Source organism: Silurus aristotelis (assembly GCF_946808225.1).
Source record: "Silurus aristotelis genome assembly, chromosome: 1".
In the NCBI taxonomy this organism is placed as follows: domain Eukaryota; kingdom Metazoa; phylum Chordata; class Actinopteri; order Siluriformes; family Siluridae; genus Silurus; species Silurus aristotelis.
Genome location: NC_139574.1, coordinates 16159953 through 16180436, shown reverse-complemented (window position 1 = coordinate 16180436; position 20484 = coordinate 16159953). Strand labels below are relative to the sequence as shown.

Genomic DNA, 20484 nt, shown 5'->3' with positions numbered 1-20484 from the left:
TAAGTCTTTTTTTTAAACTGTCTATGAAATTGTGCATCCACTGTACTTTCTTGCTTTATTTAGCACACCAAACCCTCGGCTGCCTCACCGTTACCTTGGATACACCCACACTTCCATCTGTTTAATATTACTTCACCAGACATCATAAGGCTGCTGACTCTGTTTGGACATACATGTTTATTCATGTATACTGAAAGCCAGACAGACAGTGATATAATGTTCTAATTAACAGAGTGCAAATTTTTTAGCTTTTCCTTGTCAACACCTTCAGAGAAAGCACAATAGGATTAATATCGTCCCTTTAACACAACAGCAGAATATTGCTTAGTGTTGATGGAATGGCTTTATTAAGTGAGGGGCCAGTGAGCGGTGTAAAAACTGAAGCATTAAAGACAGATAAGGCAGAATATTTGTCTCTGTGTTGCAGTTTATTACTCTCGCCCTCTCATATTTTACTTGGCAAATATTCTGGTAGCTAAATTAGCCAGGCAAAGGTGGCGTGCTGCCATCGAGCTTTTATATATCGCTTCGGTATGTAATACATGTTACAATAGTGAACCCTAGCGGTAAAATCAGCACACTGCATGCTGCTGTCATAACACACCATAATGGACTTGTGCTTTATAATAAAAAACAGTTTTTCTTTACAGGCCCTAATAGCATGATTTGATGATAGAGCAATAATAATAATAATAATAATAATAATAATAATAATAATCATCATAATTAGGCCTTAATTTCTCTCTGCAAGCAAGTACATGAAATAATAGGGTAAAAATTAGCAACATTTCACTTGATTAGATGTTTAAAAAAAAGTGTGGAAATGATCATGTTCTAGTATACTGCTATACATGTTGTAGAAGCTAATATGCTATATAGTTATGTTGAAATCAGTGTTTGTGGTGACAGTTTGGAATGTTAATTAAAGGTTTGATCATCATAAAAGAGTACATTTTCAGCAATAAATCTTTTGTCATTTCCTTTGAAACATAAACAGTACAGACAGCAGTCAGGTTTCAATTAGAGGAATACAGTCCTCAGGGCGTTACAAACAGTCCACGGTTTTACTTTATTGCTGTTGGACCGTCTGCAGATATTAAAAACTATTCACTTAGAGGCAGTGCAGTTGTGTTTTTTTATGTAAGGATTAAAGTACAGGATTTTGTCTGATGCTTGCAGATAAAAATCTAGATCACGTAATCTAATATTTAAAGATGATTTAGTCTTAAATTCAAATTACTATTAAGTAACTCGATATATATATATAGTACATTCCTGTAGATCATAAACAGCTTCCATAATTTATGACCGTGCATAATTCGTTTATAAATGTGCCTAAACTTTTTTTTTCTTCTCTTTTTAGTATATTGTACTTTGTAGTGTATTTGTTCATAATCACTTCATTGCCATTCCTTTATTTCTCTTTTTTTTTTCCCTTTTTTTAATCGTCATCTGTCCTTGCTCATCACATGCCTCTTCTCCTCATTCAGCACCAGAGAGCAGAGGTAGGTAGCATCTGCAAACAAGCCCCAACAGGACTGGAATCTTCTGCATTTTCTGACCTGCATGAGTTTCCCTCTCTCCCTCAGGGAATTACTTTCTTCCTTTTTTTTTTTTTTCGCTTTAATGTGGAGCTTCTTTTGCTGTCACTTAAAATATGAGGAATGTGGTTTTGACTGACAAGCAAATTGCTTGATTTTTTTAAGCAAGAATTTTGTTTTGAAATAAAACATCAGCAGAAGAAGTCCACAATGCTTTTACTCACTCATCACATGGGTGTTTTTACTTGACCATTATAACACACTTTTGTTTGCCAAAATGCTCTAATGAGTTGAAGTACTGTGTGGTTTAAAACATCTGGGGGATAAAATAAAATATTCTAAAAACATACAGCCTTCTCCAAATCATTTAGAATGTTCCAGGTCAGTTGTGTTTGCTGTAGAATTTGAGAATTTTGTAATCTATCGTTTATTTCCTGGTGTTTATTGGATTTATATAGATATGCTAAATTACAGTATATAGAACATGGCACATATTGTATCAGATCACTCAGTGTGACTGTAAGGGGTTTTGTTTTGTTTAGACTGGTTTAAACAATGACTAGCTATGAACATATATTCTTAATTTTAGGTTTTAGTTTCAACTGTGAACACTGCATTTGTTGAAATACAAAAAAATATAAGATTGCTGCCTAAAAAGTAGTCAAAGGCATTAAAAATCATTGGGCATTCAACAATTTAGAATATCCTGAAAAAGAAAGAAGCCAGTTGTGTACTGAGCAGCAGCCAGTCAAGTCAACCATATATTAAGTGTTCTTTATTTTAATTTGTATTTGTAACAAACATTAGGTGTAAATACCAGGAAATAATAGCTGAAATACTAAACTCTCAGTTCATATTTGTCTTTTCAACTTGGCATTCCAGTAGTTTTGGAGGAAGAGTGTATCTCACACAAAAAGAGTTCCCGGGCCACCACACAAATTCTTAAAAGTGCAACTTGGTTCCTCTATCACTAAATACCCAAAACATAATTGTATATATGTACATATGTGTGCAGCTTTATGAATTTGAGTAAAGAAAAAAAAAGGGATAGAGGATTGTTTCAATATATCATCAGATCCCCCTGAGTCTAGTAAATCATCTCTTGAAATGGTAGGCAGCTGGTATGTTGGCAGGTGTGTCTCTACTAAAGTCAGGGTTGCTTTCCTGCCTGGGGGCATGCATTCCTGTCCCATGTGTATTCAAGGCCGATTTTCTCTTACTAAAACGAGGAATACAGGGTTGCTTTACCATTAAGTGCTAATAATCTTTATTAATGTGTAATACAGTAGTTGATGACTTTATGCTTCTTCTGCCCTTAGACACAGCGTCATGTGGCTGATCTCTATGAAGACCTGAGAGATGGACATAACTTGATCTCTCTGCTGGAGGTGCTTTCCGGAGAAACCCTGGTGAGCCCCAATGCCTGCATAACTCTGAATGGATCTTTTCACCCTCTGTAGCCCAAATCAACAACCAGCACTAACACTACGCCCATAATCCCTGTCCCAGTCCTGACGTAAAGCTGAACTACTCCTGAAACAAGTTTAGGCCGATGAAAAAAAAACACTCATATCTTTAATGGAATCTTTATTTAATCATTTGTGGGGGTTTATTCATCATGAGATTTGTCTACGCAAACAAATTGATCTTGATTTACTGGGATCTTCTTAAAGAAGCACCATCTGTGTTGAAAAAAATATTTGTACCATTTAATTTTTTTTTTGTAGATCCAAAGATTTACCTGCTAATCCAAATAATGAATCACACCCAAAACCAAAACACTGGGTTTCAGACGACTTTTGCAAACTTTTTTGTTCTCTGCTGGCTTGGTGCCATGCTTCAGTACTGCTTTTCCACTTGGCCATAACACATTAACTTCACAGTCCCCTCTATGCCTTTTTCTCATTGAACTGTGTGGCACCTGTGTGACACCTTCTCTTCCTTCTCTGCCTCCATCTCCTTCTATTCCTTCCTCCCTCTGTGTGCTGACCTTTGACCTCTCTTTTCACTGCTCCTGATGGGGCTAGTCGAGGGAGAGGGACGTTGTGAGGAACTTGCGGTTGGTGAGTGGGTTTGTCATTTAGATCTTTTTTTCTTTATGTCATAGCATGGGTGCATCAGTGGACAGCCTTTATTTGAGCTCTTATTCGAAAATGTCCTTTTGAGCTCCTAAAGACTGTTTTCAAATGTAATGGAAAAATGCATCTTCTTCATCGAATCTTCTTTAGACTCTTGGTTTAAGTTAACGTTATATTAAACTAAATTATCATTATGACAAATTAATTAAAACAACTTATTGCAAGCATGTAGAAAATTGTCATCTCCAATAAGTTTGCGTCCCCTATGCGGTTCTTCAGTTCACTATGCCATTTAAAAAGACAGAAATGATCTGAATGCCACTAACAGGATAATTATCTTGCCTGTTGCATGAATTGTTGGTGCTTTTTCTTCTTCGGTTTTCATCGATCTGAACCTCGAGATCATGTTTTGGGTGTGTAACCAATGTGGCAAATGTATCAGACTATCTGTGTTTGTCTTTATGGTTGTACTTACCATCGATTGGCCTAAACTTTTATAAAAGTTGCATTTGAATGATCAGTTGTTGCCCTTGTCTTTATGTATTCCTTATGTCTCTGAGACAGACAGGAAATCAGCAAGTTTTTCACTTTTTATTGCATGAGTATTGGTTATTGTTTCCACCTCTGTAAAAACAATAATTTAGATTCATACTGTACCGGTCTTCCAATCTTTTTTTTCCTTCAGCCTCGAGAAAAAGGACGCATGCGATTCCATAAACTTCAGAATGTACAGATTGCACTGGACTTTCTCAGACACCGGCAGGTAAGATGACATCTACAGTACTTATATGAAAAAGACAGGTTCATTCTTTTATTTTATAGATTTCAAAAACAGTATTCATAGGATTTGATTTAAACGTCTAATAAAATCTGATATTTTGTTTATCTCTGCCAATCCCAGGTCAAGCTGGTAAACATTAGGAACGATGACATTGCGGATGGTAATCCCAAGCTCACTCTGGGGCTCATATGGACCATCATCCTCCACTTCCAGGTCTCCTCCTCTGTCAGTGTTAAGTTCCATTACCATTTACCTCTGCCGCCTTTATCCTGTCCAGTCTGGGGAAATCAGTTGGGAATCACTTTATCATCTTTGTGGTGGTTTGGGTCATAACTGGAAAATGGCATCTAATTTACCATTTCCATAATTTAATTTCCTCTTTCTTTACTAAAGAAGTGGGCAATCATGGGTGAGGTTATTGCCATCAAAAAAAATTTTTATTACTAAGGGGAGTTGAGAGGTTTTTGTTTTGGGGTAACCTGATGTGTCTGGATAACTGTCATTACATCATTCTTCTCATATACTGTATGTATTATAAATGGTTATTAATAATTAATTGCGATCAAAACTATTCATTATCTTTATTTTTATATGTTTCTCTTTATGAAAACTCAGAAAATGTCAGCTATGAGCTGGATATTATTTTGGTCCTTTAATTTTTTTAGCTAACAGATTTCCCATTTTAATTCACTTTTTCAAGCCTGAGTTCATGATGATGAGTCACATATTCAGACTGCAAGGAGAGCCAGTACTTAGAGAATACAGCTATGATTGCATCTCATGATAGCATCTCATGATAGCATCTCTCGATGGAGGCTAATTCTTGATGATTAGTTTGTTTTTGTCCCATGTAACAAGGGACAGCAAATTAGCTCAAATATCTGTTCCCAGGCTGTAGTTTGACCTTCATTAAAATGTCATGACCCTTGTTTTAAGCCAAGCCCACCAACATTGATGACAACAATAGTATGATGCCAACTGATTCAACATTTCGAACATTTCAGCCACTTAAATTTTTATACCTAATTCTTGGATAAAAAAAAACAAAAAAACATTTCTATTTAATACTGCCATATTATTAAATTTTCCCTGTATCCCCCAGTGCTGACAGTGAGATTTATTAAGATGCTCAAATTAAGGGCCCAGAGGTTAATGATGATTTCTGGAACTTTATCATTTTGAAGTGCATGCATGTACATTGTGTCTTTGTTATATTTGTGGGGGGTTTTTTTGTTTGTTTTTTTTTGTTTTTTTTTTTAATCTTTCAATAATTTGCATGCTGGTTTTTTATTATTTATTACGGATATTTTGCTTTTCAAATTGCACATGTATTAAACCACATGGATCTTTGGTACCTGATAGATTTCAGACATCCAGGTCAATGGGCAGTCTGATGACATGTCCGCTAAGGAAAAGCTGCTCCTCTGGTCACAGCGTATGGTAGAGGGGTACAAGGGACTGCGCTGCGACAACTTCACCACCAGCTGGAGAGATGGCAAACTCTTCAATGCTGTCATTCACAGACATGAGTAAGTACTCATAAAGGATACTTGGGTCATCCAGGAACTACTTCTAATGGTATTGGTTAGTCTCACTGTTTTCACTTCTTCAGTCCTTAATTAATCAAATTACCATTTAAAGAAATGTATTTTTACTCATGATGAAATGTGATGTGAGGGAAAAGTTGTTGAAATTTATTAAATTATTTACAATTTTAGGTAAATTGGGTATATTAAGTTTTATTTTGGGCCTTACTCTTTATCAGAGTAGACTTTAGACCAGAAAAATAGAATGCTTCTTTTATTTATTTAAGGCTGTCCTGCAAGTGGAGCATTCGAGAGTTGTGGTATTCAAGTATTTCTGTGTAAAAATCAGCATTAACTTAAAAATCTGGAAATAGGGCATCAAAACTAGGAGTTTGGCTGTTTTAATAAAAAAATGAAAAGATTAATTTGTTTATAAAGGTTAAAGTTGAAAGCAGAGAATAAAGAGTTAAAAGTGTAAGAATAAAAACACAAATGTTATTTTAGTGATTGCATAACAGAGCAAACGCTCTTTATTCTCAATACATGTTAAAAAGGGAGTGGCTGAATGAACAGGAATGAAAAAAATAGTGGTTTGATGGCAGAGTGAGAGTTAAAGAGTTAAAGAGTTTAGGGTGTGGTCCATGGGGCGTCATTAAGAAAGAAAAGACAGTCATCCCCGCAGGGAACTTTTTTTTGTGAAGCATTAACATGTACCTGCAAAGCTTGGGTACTGCCTTTTCAGAGCGAGAGCAAAAGCTTGATGTTTTTGTCAGGCAGGACCAGTGTTACTGACAGCGCTGCAGAAAGAGCGAGAACGTTTCTTTCATTTCTCCTGCCAATTTTTTCGCCACCACTTTTAGCGCATGGAATATGTATTTCATTCTTTGATTTCGTGCTTTTGGAGTTTTGGATAATTAGCTGATTTTTGGGGAAGCCATGCTGAAAGACAGCTTTAAAAGAGAGTCAAGGTTTGGGACTGTCTGCACCTAGAACGGAGCGACAGCAAGATCGTTTATTCCTAGCACGGAATTATGATGGATTATATCTAGACTGTTCTAATGTTGAGAAGTGATCAATGAAGAAATTGCTGTGCGTTGAAATATGACGACAATGGTGAAGAAACTTTGAAAATTTTGCCTGCATCGGAGCACCATTTCTCTTCTTAGCATTGATTCTAACGGGCATGATGTTCAGTCTAAAAAGGAAGCTGTCAAAAAAGAAGCGTCGGACAAGCAGCAGCAGCAACTCAGTGAGTGATGCAGAAGACCGCGTGGTCATGGTGTGTGAGGAGATTCCCTCTGAGTTCTCTGTAGACTCAGGTAGAGGCTCCCACAGTGCAGGAACTCGTTCCAGTGAAGAGTCCTCAGCAGGTGATGCTGAAAATGGACAGTTTTGGAGCTCAGTTAGCATCTCTCCCAAGCATTCAGTCAGGATGGAAGATGGAAGCAATGGTTCTGTCGTTGCCCCCAGCATGGGAGATCACTACGCTGTGCGTTCCACCCTACACGTCAAAGAGTTATACCGGTCTGAACTCTCATATCCACCTCTATTCCTCTATTCTGCATAGACTGAATGCTAAAATGTGTTTTTCCTGACAGCCGAGTAAACCAGGATCACTAGTATTTGGATAACATTTAAGGCTTTGAGTCATGTTTGGAGAATCATTTGAGTCATTGTGCCTTGTATTTTGGGGTCTTCTGTGGTACTGTTTATTAAAAGAGATGTACGTATGTTGACTTTTAGTCTCGGTTTTGTTTTGTGTAGCACAGTATATATTTTATGTGGGCTCTCTGCCTAATGAGTGGCATGTCAGGAATGGGTATGTGCCTCAGGAGACAACTGACAGTCAGGATTTATGGTGCAGGTGGTCCCTGAACGTGCAGCTAATAATGTCCTGGGTGTCCAGCACCAACTATAGGATTTTTCACTCATGTAATTTATTACCAAACAAATATCCTAAGTTTATGTCCTGGAAGACTCCATAAACATTCTGATTAAATCATTTTACAATATTGACTGTACAGTAGTGTTTTATTTCATAATTCCAACTCATTCAGTGTTTATAGAACGACACATGACAAAAAATGACAAAGTTCTTTTGGGGTAAAGTTTATTTTAGCAAATGGATTCAGCCATTAATGCAGTATCAGTATGAATGATTGGATAATTATGCACCACTGATACACTTCTTATTTACTTACAATATGTTTGCACTTTTTCAGACCCAGACTTATTGACATGGGAAAAGTGTACCACCAGACCAACCTGGAGAACCTGGAGCAAGCCTTCACCGTGGCTGAGAGAGAGATGGGTGTCACACGCCTACTCGACCCAGAGGGTACAGTTCAAACTTTGCACACTTTTCTGACAGAATATTTCATGTCAACTACTAATTATTTACCCATCAGCTGAGATTCTTTGATTCATATTGGGTAGATGATACTAATCCTAATTTCATGCTGCACTCAAACTTTCAGAAAGTACATTATTACAAAATGGAGAGTAATATTTAAAAAATAATAAAGTAAAATCTCATTTTTGCTTTTCAACCGCAGTTTAATTTATTACATTTAGATTTCAATACCAAATGATATTGGAAGGACAATTTTAATTTGACTGATTTTTTTAATTTTAATTTGACTGATATGTTTCTAGATGTTGACGTGCCTCACCCTGATGAGAAGTCCATCATCACATATGTGTCCTCGCTCTATGATGCCATGCCTCGTGTGCTCGATGCTCATGATGGAGTCCGAGTCACTGTAAGTTTTATGCCCATGCTGCAGCAGCAGAACACTGTAGACTAATTTAAATAGTGAGGCTCTTTCCAGCTAAATATTTTCTGCCTTCCTTTTATTTTTTTTTAATAAAAGTTGTTGAAAATTTTTGTTGTCATTTTGTACCTAAATAAACACATAACCCAATGGACCTATTTGTGTAGCTTATCAATTCAAAAGTATCTTATAGATGTTTGCTTCTTTAGTGTCCTGCATCATTTGTGCAGTTCTCCATTCCTTCATGTGTTTATGGTCAGACAGGGCCAAAGCTGAACACCTCAAATTAAGTAAAAGGGGGTAGCACTGGAACTGAAGTTTGCCGTGCCTTTTGTTTAGCAACTGTGTGTGTGTGTGTGTGTGTGTGTGTGTGTGTGTGTGTGTGTGTGTGTGTGTGTGTGTGTGTGTGTGTGTGTGCAGGAACTGGAACTGCGCTGGACAGAGTACTATGAACTCGTCACCATTATTATTAACTGGATCAGACACCATGTTGTGGTCTTCGAGGAGAGAAAGTTCCCTGCCAGCTATGAGGAGATTGAGGTGAGGTTGCATGTGTGTATTGACGCATTTAACAAAGTGTTTTGCATGATCACAATTTTTTATGTTTGTACTTTCAAGGCAACATATTCTTTAGTATGTAGCATATACTACCTTAAATTAGCCATATACTATCTTCATCTTATGTGTTCTGGATCTTTCTTAGTAGTATATGGTGTCTTGTGGTTAAAACAATAGTCAAACGGTACAGTGAGAATGCCTCGTTTGGCATGATGGCTTATGGAAGTGAGTGAGTGAGTCATGTTATTCAATAGTATTTGTTAATAGTAAACAATACAGATGTGAGCTTTTGCATGCTTCATTGTAAGTATTCTATGATCCTCCCTTATAAGGGTGTGGCAGAGCTCTAGTTAAAAAATACTCAACATGACCCCCGGGCAGATTTCTTTTCTCCTAATCTGGGAAAGCCTGAGTGCCGCTCCCTGCCACACGAGTAGCTGTGTAGAATTGATATCTCCAAAGAAACGCACTCAGTCCTCTTTTTTTAACCTCTTTAAAAAAAGCTTATCCACTGTAAGGAACAAAATTAAACTCAGTCGTAGCCTGGAACATATGAGCTTTGACTTTGTGATATGATTTCTTACATTTGCGGCATAACATTTTCATGCTTTCATTTATGTTTTTACTTACACTTTATGAATAACTAGTGCGTGTTAATATTAGCGACCTGTATTTATTTCATGGTAAAATATGAACAGTGCTACTGTGAATTAAAAGCATTTGTCTTCTGCATTTAAATTAAATTTCGAGTCGCATTCAGCTTTGTTTAACACGACCAGCCCTTCATAGACAATGATTTGATTCCCAGCTTAGAGCAAAAGAGCTTATAGCTTTTCCTCTTTAGTAAACCGAGAGCAGGCTTACAGCATTGTCTACCTGATACCATTCTGAGTCATTTCTTAAGCTCCTGTGCAGGCAGAAAGCAGCCTATTAATGACTAATCCCGGATAGGATTAGTGTCCCAGTTATATAAATCAAACATTATACAGTATTACACACACAATATAAATGGTTTTTTTTTTTTTTCTTTTTTTTTCTGAATTACAGATCATGTGGCGTCAGTTTCTGAGGTTTAAAGAGGCTGAACTTCCAGCCAAAGAGTCTGAAAAGGACCGTTCCAAACTTATGTATCAGTCCTTTGAGGTTTGTTTCACCCTTACAAATGTCATTTGACAAAAGCACAATGTTACAATGCTAAAATGTTATACTTTGGGCTATGTATTTTGCTGTTCTTTATATTTCTTATATGTAAACAGAGTGCAGTTCAGTCTGGTCAGATCAAAGTTCCCCCCGGTTTCCACCCTATCGACGTTGAGAAGGAATGGGGCCGACTTCATGTCGCTATTCTGGAAAGAGAGCGACTGCTTAGAACAGAGTTTGAGAGGCAAGTAATACTATGAACCTCTATAAATCTCTGTGTATGTCTAACTGTTCACCTTATGCCATGCATATAGATGTATCGTTCATTGCTTGTATACATTTGACTTCTTTACTGGGGCATTGTATTGTAGCAAAGTTTGCATTATAAATGCTATTACTTATCTACACATTAGTCTATTTCCTCTGGAAGAGCACTTATTTTTATTTGTAATACTGTTTGAATGAGAATATTGTAAAATACAGATATTTTTTATCTAGGTGTTTTCCTTTGTTGTGGGTGAAGGCATGATATGAGAGTATTACAGAGATTATTAATTTAATCTCCCCATAAGGATCAATATATGGATAGGGATGTAGGGATCCTCTGACTAGGGCTGATCTCCTGTCACAAGACTTGTGTATGAGTGAGTAATGCAGCTCACAGTGAAGCTCCTTTCATAACATAATGTTAGAATGGCTGAGCAGGCACTCCAGGCACTTAGCTCAGTCGTGGTCACAGTTTGGTTCGGCAAACCCTTAAACAATTCAAGACTATGAGGGACGAGTATGGGATTCATGTCCATGGTTGTGGATAAAGAGGTTGTAGAGACTCATGGCATTTGTGACGGATCCACATGGGTTAGGATTCTTGCTACAAGCAGGGAGACAGTGAGTGTTTAAAAAGCTTAGTTTATAAAACAGTGGTTTATGCCTGTATATTCTTGAAAATATTATGTCATATCAAGTTTATATACAGTATATGTATGTGTATATATATATATATATATATATATATATATGTGTGTGTGTGTGTGTGTGTATATGCACAAATATGATATTAATATCTGTGTTTGGACAATGCATTATTAATTTTGAACCAAAAAAACACTAAATATTGAAACATTTTCGTGATCCAGGTTAGAGCGGCTCCAGAGGATAGTTGGTAAGGTGCAGAGGGAGTCTGGTGTGTGTGAGGAGCAGCTGAACCAGATGGAGAGCCTTCTACAGTCGGTGAGTACATTTTATGAATGATGATATAAAATCACATGTGCTTCTGACTGATACATGTAATACACATTAATGCTGTTTTTTAAAAGTGCGTTTTCTTCCTGCTGTAGGATATCCGACTTTTAAATGCAGGCAAATCAGCCCAGAACACGATCGAGATTGACAGAGGCTTAGACAAGGCTGATGGCTTGATCCGTCTCCTTTTCAATGACGTCCAGATTCTCAAAGATGGGCACCACCTACAGGCTGAGCAGATGTACCGCAGGTGTGTCAATAAATCAAATTAGATCTGGATTTATTTCATTTATATTAAATAAAAAAAAATGATAAGATTTACTCAGTCAATCACTGAATTTAGATAACTGTTTTTTTTTACCTAGGGTTTACCGTCTTCATGAGCGCCTGGTAAATCTGCGCAGCGACTTTAACTTAAGACTCAAAGCAGTAGTCACGCCTAGCACTCAGGTTTTACAGCAGACTGCACGTGTGAGGCCCGAGCTGGATGATGTGACCCTGCGCTATGCCCAAGATCTGTTAGCGTGGGTGGAAGAGAACCAGCGCAGGATTGAATCTGCAGAGTGGGGCTCGGACCTGCCTACTGTGGAGTCGCAGCTGGGTAGCCATAGAGGACTCCATCAGACAGTGGAGGACTTTAAGGCCAAGATTGAGCGTGCACGAACTGACGAGGTGAAATATCATTCTTTAATAATAATAATAATACTTATTTAGTATTTATTTGTAGGAAATGTTGAAAGCTGAATTTACAAACAAGTTGAACTAATGTCTGGGTGGGGAAGTTTAGCAGTTGAAGAAGCCATTAGGATGGAACGTCCTCTTTGTCAGTATTCTTTATACAAAATAAGCTCAGGTTTCTTCACTGGTCTTTTATCTACTGTAGATCAGGGGAGCACAAACATTTAAATATTTAAGTTACTCTGATTCCTTGTATTTATGATTTCATAATATTTTAAATTAAATACATAAATTGATAAAACATTACTCTGTAATCTGCTTAATTATGCAACTTTATTTCCGGTTCTTGTTCACTAAAACGTGGAGTACAATGACAATCAAATTTTTGGTATTGAGTTCAACGCCTAATACAGCTATTTAGTGACCTAGACATGAAGTGGAAGGTTTTTCATTTCTTCCCCTCTTCTTATTCAGGTATGCAGATGTCATGGCTCCTGTATTTGCAGGGTTATGCATGATTGATTATTGTAGACATTAGGGCAATGTTTAAAATTCTTCAACCGTTACAATGCAAAATGTGTGGCAAAACCGACAAAACAAAAGTCTAGCCACACAGCAGTTCTTGTTAATTAAATACATGCGGTAAGGACAATGTCCATTGCTAACTGCAGTAGGCTCTGAATACACAAATGCAGCCTGCATAGTTCTCATATGAGTCCCTGTGTGCTTGAGCTATTTATCATAAGATATTTTCTAATGATCTATCAGCATTTACTGCAAGTGTTTTAAAGATGTTACATTATTGTGTGTTTCAGAGTCAGCTGTCTCCTGTCAGCAAGAGTACATACAGAGAATATCTTGCCAAACTGGACCTTCAGTACGCTAAGCTCTTGGTGAGTTGTGCTTTCAATCACTTACCATAGTACATTGCTCATTTACAGGAACTATCAGTGACAGTGATATTGTTTGCATTCAGAACTCATCAAAATCTCGCCTGAGGAACCTTGATCAGCTCCATGTGTTCGTCAGTGCTGCCACTAAAGAGCTCATGTGGCTCAATGATAAGGAGGAGGAGGAGGTCAACTTCGACTGGAGCGACCGTAACACTAACATGACAGCAAAGAAAGACAACTACTCTGTAAGACCGATATAAGCAACTCCTTAAAAGGACATTTTATATGTATTTATTTTCTAGCTAAGAGTTAGTGGATTTGGGTTTGCATTATAACTCATTGCTCATGTCTCAGGGACTGATGAGGGAGCTGGAGCTTCGTGAGAAGAAGATCAATGATATCCAGACCAATGGAGAAAGACTCATTAAGGACGGTCACCCAGGCAGGAAGACCATTGAGGTGAGTTTACTGGGCTGAGATATATTCCACTACATTGAATTTGTGTGATTTTCACTCACAAACTTTTTTTTTTTGCCTCAGGCTTTCACTGCAGCTTTGCAGACCCAGTGGAGTTGGATCCTTCAGCTTTGCTGCTGTATTGAGGCTCATCTCAAAGAGAACACTGCATACTATCAGGTCAGTTGATCTTGTGATTATTTAATTATGTGATTAGAAGCAGGAGGACATGATTAGGAGGCTTTTGAGATGAACAAGTTCTTGTAAACATAAAACACACCTCCCACTATAACTACTATGACCTTTATGCTTGTAAAATATTTAAAAAACTAATACTGAATCTTGCTTTCTTTTGACCTGCTTTTGCAGTTCTTTGCTGATGTCAAAGAGGCAGAGGAGAAGATGAAGAGGATGCAAGACAACATGAAGAAGAAGTACACATGTGATCGCTCTAGCACTGCCACCCGTCTGGAGGACCTTCTCCAGGATGCTATGGTTGGTATCTACTGCATTAAAGAGTCATTCTGTGCACAGAATCAAGGGTCAGTTCTAACACTGGGTTGTTTTGCCAGGATGAGAAGGAGCAGCTGAATGAGTTAAAAACTCACATGGCCGGCCTCAACAAGAGAGCCAAGAGCATCATCCAGCTTAAGCCTCGCAATCCCACCATGCCCATTAAAGGCAAACTGCCAATCCAGGCAGTGTGTGACTTCAAACAAATGGAGGTTAGTAAAAGCACATGCACCATTATAAAAATCATATCTTGCTTTACCATTTGCTCAGATAAATTTTTTTGTTCTTGTTCTGAATAGATCACGATGCACAAAGGTGAAGAGTGTGCACTTCTCAACAACTCACAGCCTTATAAGTGGAAGGTCTTAAACCAGTCAGGCAATGAGGCCACAGTGCCTTCTGTGTGCTTTATTGTGCCCCCAGTGAACAAAGAGGCTGTAGAGAGTGTGTCTAAGTAAGTCTTAGTTATTTACATTTAAAATCAGCCATCATTTATTTTTAGAATAGAGCAATTTATATTTATGTATGGTCATTATTTTACAGTAGTATTTCTGTCTTTCCCAGATCAATATAATTTTTATGATAATTTAGGTATTGGAAGTTTTTACAAAAAAATTATTTCAACTATGCACACATTTTTATATCTAACGAAATCAGAAATGTAGTCTTTCAACAATATCTATTGTTATCTAGAAAATGTGCACTGTTATAGAAAAAAATCACTTTTTAATAAAGCCTAAGAAACATGTCACAGGTGCAATTTCTCCAAAAATTTGAAATGTTATTATTACCACCTTAATGATAATTTCTTCTAAAATGTGTCCTAAAGCCCTCAACATTTATATATTTTTGTGCTCTCTACCATTTAGTCTGGATGCTGGTCTTCAGCAGATGACTATTTTGTGGCAGAGGCTGCATGGTGATATGAAGAGCCTGCTGTCCTGGCAGTACCTGATGAGGGACATCCAACTTATTCGCTCATGGAACATCACTATAGTCAGTCCTCACACACTGTTTATTATGTTCATTATACAGTTAATTGTCTTTATTATTATTGTTATTAAAAATCTATATAATCCAGAATGTATGTATCCATATATTTAGCACATTTATTTAATTCCAAATAAAGTAAATGAAGTGAATTTTCTTTTTGACAATTTACAACTTTGCAAAGTATTATTCATTTGTAACCAAAAAAAAAAAGGAAGGACAGATTTTCTAAATAGTGAAACATTTTGTTAATCCAGGTTAGAGCGGCTCCAGAGGCTAGTCGGGATTTTTATCAAAAATTATGCAACTAACAATGAAAATATAAAAAAATTTATTTTTGGTCAATCTGCTTGTATTGTAGCTGAAGACCATGAAGGTGGATGAGTATAGACAGATTTTGAGGAATCTAGAGCTTCACTACCAGGACTTTTTACGAGACACAAAGAGCTCTCAACTCTTCAGCCCAGATGAGCGCATGCAGACTGAGAAAGATTACAAGACAGCAACACAATACTATGAGGAACTGCTCCAAAATATGGGGAAAGGTGAGCCTATTTCCTCATACTTTTCTACCTGTGAAAGTGTTTTGTTAATATCATTAGCTAAAACAATGAATGGAAGTGATAGTTGAACTCTCTCGTAATTATTAAATTCACCTTGCAGGACGGTTTTTTAGAAAAAAGGGTGAGTTGCATCTAGAAATCTGTAGGGTGATGTTGGAGGCAGTGATAAAAAAACTTCACTGCTTCAAAATGAATCCATAAGCCTGCTAGTTTGAGTGTGCTAACTTAATCACATGATCTTAAGAGTGTGAGTGCATGGTGTGTTTCTTTTGTCTTTGTTGGCTGATACACTGTGATAGATGGAGAATTAGCACACATTAAATGTCTTTATGAATGCAATGAAGGCAAAATGTATTCATGTGGACAAAATCTCTAAATTCAGTATGTGTTTTGTTTGAGTGTTTATGAAACTTTGTGAATTGGACTGAGATGCATGCATGTATGCTGCACATAATGCTGCTTTTGGAAAGCTGCTGAAAGTAGACTGATAAGACCAGTGTATTTTATTTTCTTATTTATCTATTTTGCTGCCACAAATAGCTGAAAAAATTATTTCCACCTTTATTTTTTTTTTTTATTGTTTCTCTTTATTTTTTCAATACTTGCAAGTTCTGTGTCTAAAAGAGTTATTCAGTTAGTTCTGCCTTTTACTTGTTTACCTGCAATGTTCTTATTCCTAATACACAAACTGTTAAGTTGTTTCACAGCAAAATTGATTTTTAATGCTATTAATATTTTACAATGAGGATTTTTGTTTGTTTGGTGTGATTTGTTTGTTCACTTCAATATTCTTCCCTTCACTTTACTATTCTGTATTTCTTACAGGTGAACAGGATGAGTCAGTGTGTAAAACCTACATCACACAGGTCAGAGATTTGCGTCTAAAGATTGAGGACTGCGAGTCTCGCACGGTGGCCCGTATTCGCCAGCCAGTGGTTAAAGACCCATTGAATGACTGCCTCCAAAAGGCCACAGACCAGAAAGTAAGACTTTTGGGCACTTGCTTTATGTATGTACAGATTCGTTTTTAAATCAGATGACTACAATACATATGTGTTGCTCTTTCAGAAAGTGCATGTGGAGCTGGAGAGCATTAAGAAGAACCTGGATAAGGTGGCCCAGAAATCAGAAGTGGTGCTTGCCGCTCCGGAGCAGACCAGCACTCCGATCCTCCGCTCTGAGCTAGACATCACCCTGCAGAAGATGGACCACACACACTGCTTGTCTTCAGTTTACCTCGAGAAGTAATAATGACTTCTGCCGATTTCTAAAATATTTTTAGTCCTTTATTCAACAGCTGTTCCAAAAATGAGGTTATTTACTAGCACACTTGTCTTGTAGGCTGAAGACAATAGAGCTGGTGATTCGAAATACACAAGGAGCTGAGGGCATTCTCAAAAATTACGAAGATCAACTCCGCAAGGTTTACACCGTCCCAAAAGATACCGTAGAAGTGGAGACTTACCGTACTGAACTTAAGGTAACTGAAATGTACTAATAAAATATAATGGATTTCTGTAATGCCCTTAAAAAACCACTTTTATATATTCGTTTTACATTTGCCTTTTGAAACAAGTTTATTTTTTTTGGGTGCGCACAAGCCAATCATCAAATATGATATAATATTAATAATAATATAACATGGAAAGTTTCGCTTTGATGGTAAAACATTTTTCATTAGCAGTGTACACACTGTTAGTCTGAATTTTGTCTCCAGGTTCATTATTCAGCTTTTAATTTGTGGAAATTAAAGCAAACGATTGGAAAGTTGAATCGGGTGGTTGCTGTTTTTTTTTCTTCTCATACAAAATCAAGAAATGTATTACATGTATTTCATTGAATATATTTCTTGGGTACTTGATACTTTAGGTAACTTACCAACAGTTACTGAAAATTGTTGTTAGGAGTTATTTACACTGCAATTGTTGTGCAATATAATGCATTTGTTACATTTGTATGGATAGTGGATAATAGACCACTTTCTTAGGGTCGTCAAAACAGGTCATTGTTTTAATAAATATTGTGACGCATAGCAACAGTCATGCAAGCCTATAGTGTCTTTTATTTTAGATAGTGAGAGTAAAGAACACCACAGCAAACAATCTGATATTGTTTTTGTTTTTTTTTACAAAACAGTTACCATATGCCATCTTGTCTGTAATATTACACGTTAATGAGTACACCGTATACGTTAGATACTGCATTTTTGGCCCAGTTACTTATAATTCTGGGTAATCAAATCATATAAGTGAACAAGTGCATTGTTTGTGTGTACTTGCCCATTCCGCGAGTTCGATAAATGATAAATGTTGTGAAAGGAAGGAGGAAGACAGTGAACAATGACTTTCTTGGTAGGCTACTGTTTAGATACAAGCCGTTGTAACGCGTTGAGTCTGGGTGAAGGGAGAGCTCGCTAACTCCAGTTGCAACAGAAATCATAGAAGCACAGACAGGTTTCCAAAACTCGTGCTTTTTTATTATTCTTGGCAACAGCATTACGGGTTAGTCAAAGAAACTTGGAAATGAGCATCAGAAAATAATAAGGACATATTCCTCAGCCTTGCACACGCGCAGTAATACCGGAAAAAGGCTATTCTCAAAATGCCGCTCTGATCTTAAAGGAGCCACAACATATTTCACCCGTGTAACAGACACTGTCTTTAAAGCCTGTGTAAAGTTCATTAGTTTCAATGTAGACAGGTGCGGCTTATTTATGTTTAAAATAAAAATCTTTGTCAAATTCAGTGGGTGCGGCTTATATATGGGTGCGCTTAATAGTCCGGAAATTACGGTAGGTTTTGCCGACTTCTGTGAATTCTCATGTTTTTTTACATTTATCTCTAATTTCTACAGAAAATGCGCAGCGAGGCAGAGGGCAAACAACCCGTCTTTAATGCTCTTGAGGGAGAGCTGACTAAGGCTACGGCAGTGAGTGAGCGCATGGCCCAGGTGCACAGAGAGAGGGACGTTGAGCTCGATCACTACAAGCAGCTCCTGTCCAACCTGCAGGAGCGCTGGCAAGCCATTTTTACCCAGATTGACCTCCGACAACGCGAGCTGGAGCAGCTGGGGAGGCAGCTGGGATATTATCGTGAAAGCTATGACTGGCTTATTCGCTGGATCACAGACGCCAGACAAAGGCAGGAGAAGATCCAGGCCATACCTATTACTGACAGCAAGACCCTGAAAGAACAGCTGGGTCAAGAAAAGGTGCCATTTTACACATTGTTTACAGAGATCGAATTTGATTTAAGCATAGCGGTCTATTCTGATGCATTTTTCACTATGTTTTGTTTGATGTCATGAGGAAAAAAAATTCTTTTTTTCTGAGAGAATGAACATTGTGAATTTCTGCTTTACAGAAACTTCTGGAGGAGATTGAGAAAAACAAAGAGAAATGTGACGAATGCCATAAATATGCCAAGGCGTACATTGACACCATTAAGGTAAACGGGTTAGCGTTTATTCACGTGAGTTCTTTTCTAAATTATACCCTGTTTGTAGAGGATATTAACAGACATTTGTCCATCTCAGGACTACGAACTTCAGTTGGTTGCTTACAAAGCACAAGTGGAACCCCTGACTTCACCTTTGAAGAAAACTAAAATGGAGTCTGCCTCTGACAACATCATTCAGGAAGTGAGTGAATTTTCACGAATTGCTTTAGGTTGATTTGTGTAAACATATATTCTACTCGATTTTGCTTGATTGTTCTGTTAAAAAACTAGTGTATATTGATACCTAAAATCTAATACTGAAATGCCCTTTTCTTTTCAAATTAGTATGTAACGCTCAGAACTCGCTATAGTGAGTTGCTGACTTTGACCAGCCAGTACATCAAGTTCATCACGGACACACAGAGCCGCCTTGAAGATGAGGAGGTGCGTGACTTGTTAAAGAGACTTAACTGCATCCAACAAAATCAAATCACTAACCCGAACTGTCTAGCACATTACTCACCAACAAAACTACATATATTAATGTATGGATGACTTGGCGAATGGTGTTACTCGGTGATGAGGAAAAAAATATCAGTAAAAAGAAATACGACAATAGACTACAAAATAGTTGAGATTTGAAGAATCTCAGCATCAGTGTAAAATATATACAAATATTACCAATATTCTTTTATATGATTCATGTTAAATATTTACAGTTTCAGACATTCACTTCCAGATCTATTGTGAACAATGTCACATCAAACTCCAAAGAAATGGCCTTTTAGAAAATCAAATATTAAAATAATAATAAATATCGAATAAATTGCATCAATGCAAAATATTTTTCAGACTTATTCCATTTATAATAATATCCCCAAACCATACTTTAAAAATCATTTAATTATCTAGAAATGCTTTTTGTTTATCCTTTTTTTCTTTTCCACTACTTTCTTTCCTTTCACTGAATAATGAGTTTCTTACCTTTCACTGAATAACGAGTTTCTTTCCCCATTTTCTAACCCTAACCTTTTAATTTCTTTGCTTCTCTTAACTGCTTGCCAGTGCTTTGTCATGATGATTGCTTATCTTGTTTGGGCACTAAAGAGGTAAAAATTTCACTTTGTTAATAGTTTTTGGATTTTTCACTTTTTCTTTATTTATACATCATTTCATTTTTTGTGAAATGATCTGATTCTCACTGTTACATGTTGCTCCTGTCATATTAACTGTCGTAACACAGTGTAAACTGTGACAGAAGACCACTATTCACAAATGTAATGAATAGCAAAATAATGTCTTATCACATATTGT

General features: G+C 37.0%; 1 protein-coding gene across 26 annotated transcripts in view; it reads left to right on the top strand.

Moving 5' to 3' along the window:
• plecb (plectin b) overlaps positions 1-20484 on the top strand; it is a 124717-nt gene that overhangs the window by 91034 nt on the left and 13199 nt on the right. For 8 of the 26 annotated variants that reach the window (XM_083542883.1, XM_083542864.1, XM_083542868.1 and 5 more), the window contains 29 exons: positions 1491-1505; positions 2861-2950; positions 4305-4382; positions 4521-4625; positions 5763-5929; positions 8149-8264; positions 8582-8688; positions 9121-9240; positions 10306-10401; positions 10515-10642; positions 11535-11628; positions 11736-11890; positions 12006-12312; positions 13134-13211; positions 13295-13456; positions 13566-13670; positions 13752-13847; positions 14037-14162; positions 14240-14392; positions 14480-14634; positions 15050-15176; positions 15532-15715; positions 16559-16716; positions 16802-16977; positions 17075-17213; positions 18587-18943; positions 19096-19179; positions 19268-19372; positions 19516-19614. In XM_083542883.1, coding sequence (XP_083399009.1) covers positions 1491-1505; positions 2861-2950; positions 4305-4382; positions 4521-4625; positions 5763-5929; positions 8149-8264; positions 8582-8688; positions 9121-9240; positions 10306-10401; positions 10515-10642; positions 11535-11628; positions 11736-11890; positions 12006-12312; positions 13134-13211; positions 13295-13456; positions 13566-13670; positions 13752-13847; positions 14037-14162; positions 14240-14392; positions 14480-14634; positions 15050-15176; positions 15532-15715; positions 16559-16716; positions 16802-16977; positions 17075-17213; positions 18587-18943; positions 19096-19179; positions 19268-19372; positions 19516-19614 — 3882 coding nt within the window. The remainder of the gene's footprint in view (positions 1-1490; positions 1506-2860; positions 2951-4304; positions 4383-4520; positions 4626-5762; positions 5930-8148; positions 8265-8581; positions 8689-9120; positions 9241-10305; positions 10402-10514; positions 10643-11534; positions 11629-11735; positions 11891-12005; positions 12313-13133; positions 13212-13294; positions 13457-13565; positions 13671-13751; positions 13848-14036; positions 14163-14239; positions 14393-14479; positions 14635-15049; positions 15177-15531; positions 15716-16558; positions 16717-16801; positions 16978-17074; positions 17214-18586; positions 18944-19095; positions 19180-19267; positions 19373-19515; positions 19615-20484) is intronic. The other 18 variants (XM_083542886.1, XM_083542867.1, XM_083542875.1 and 15 more) reach the window with 3 other exon arrangements.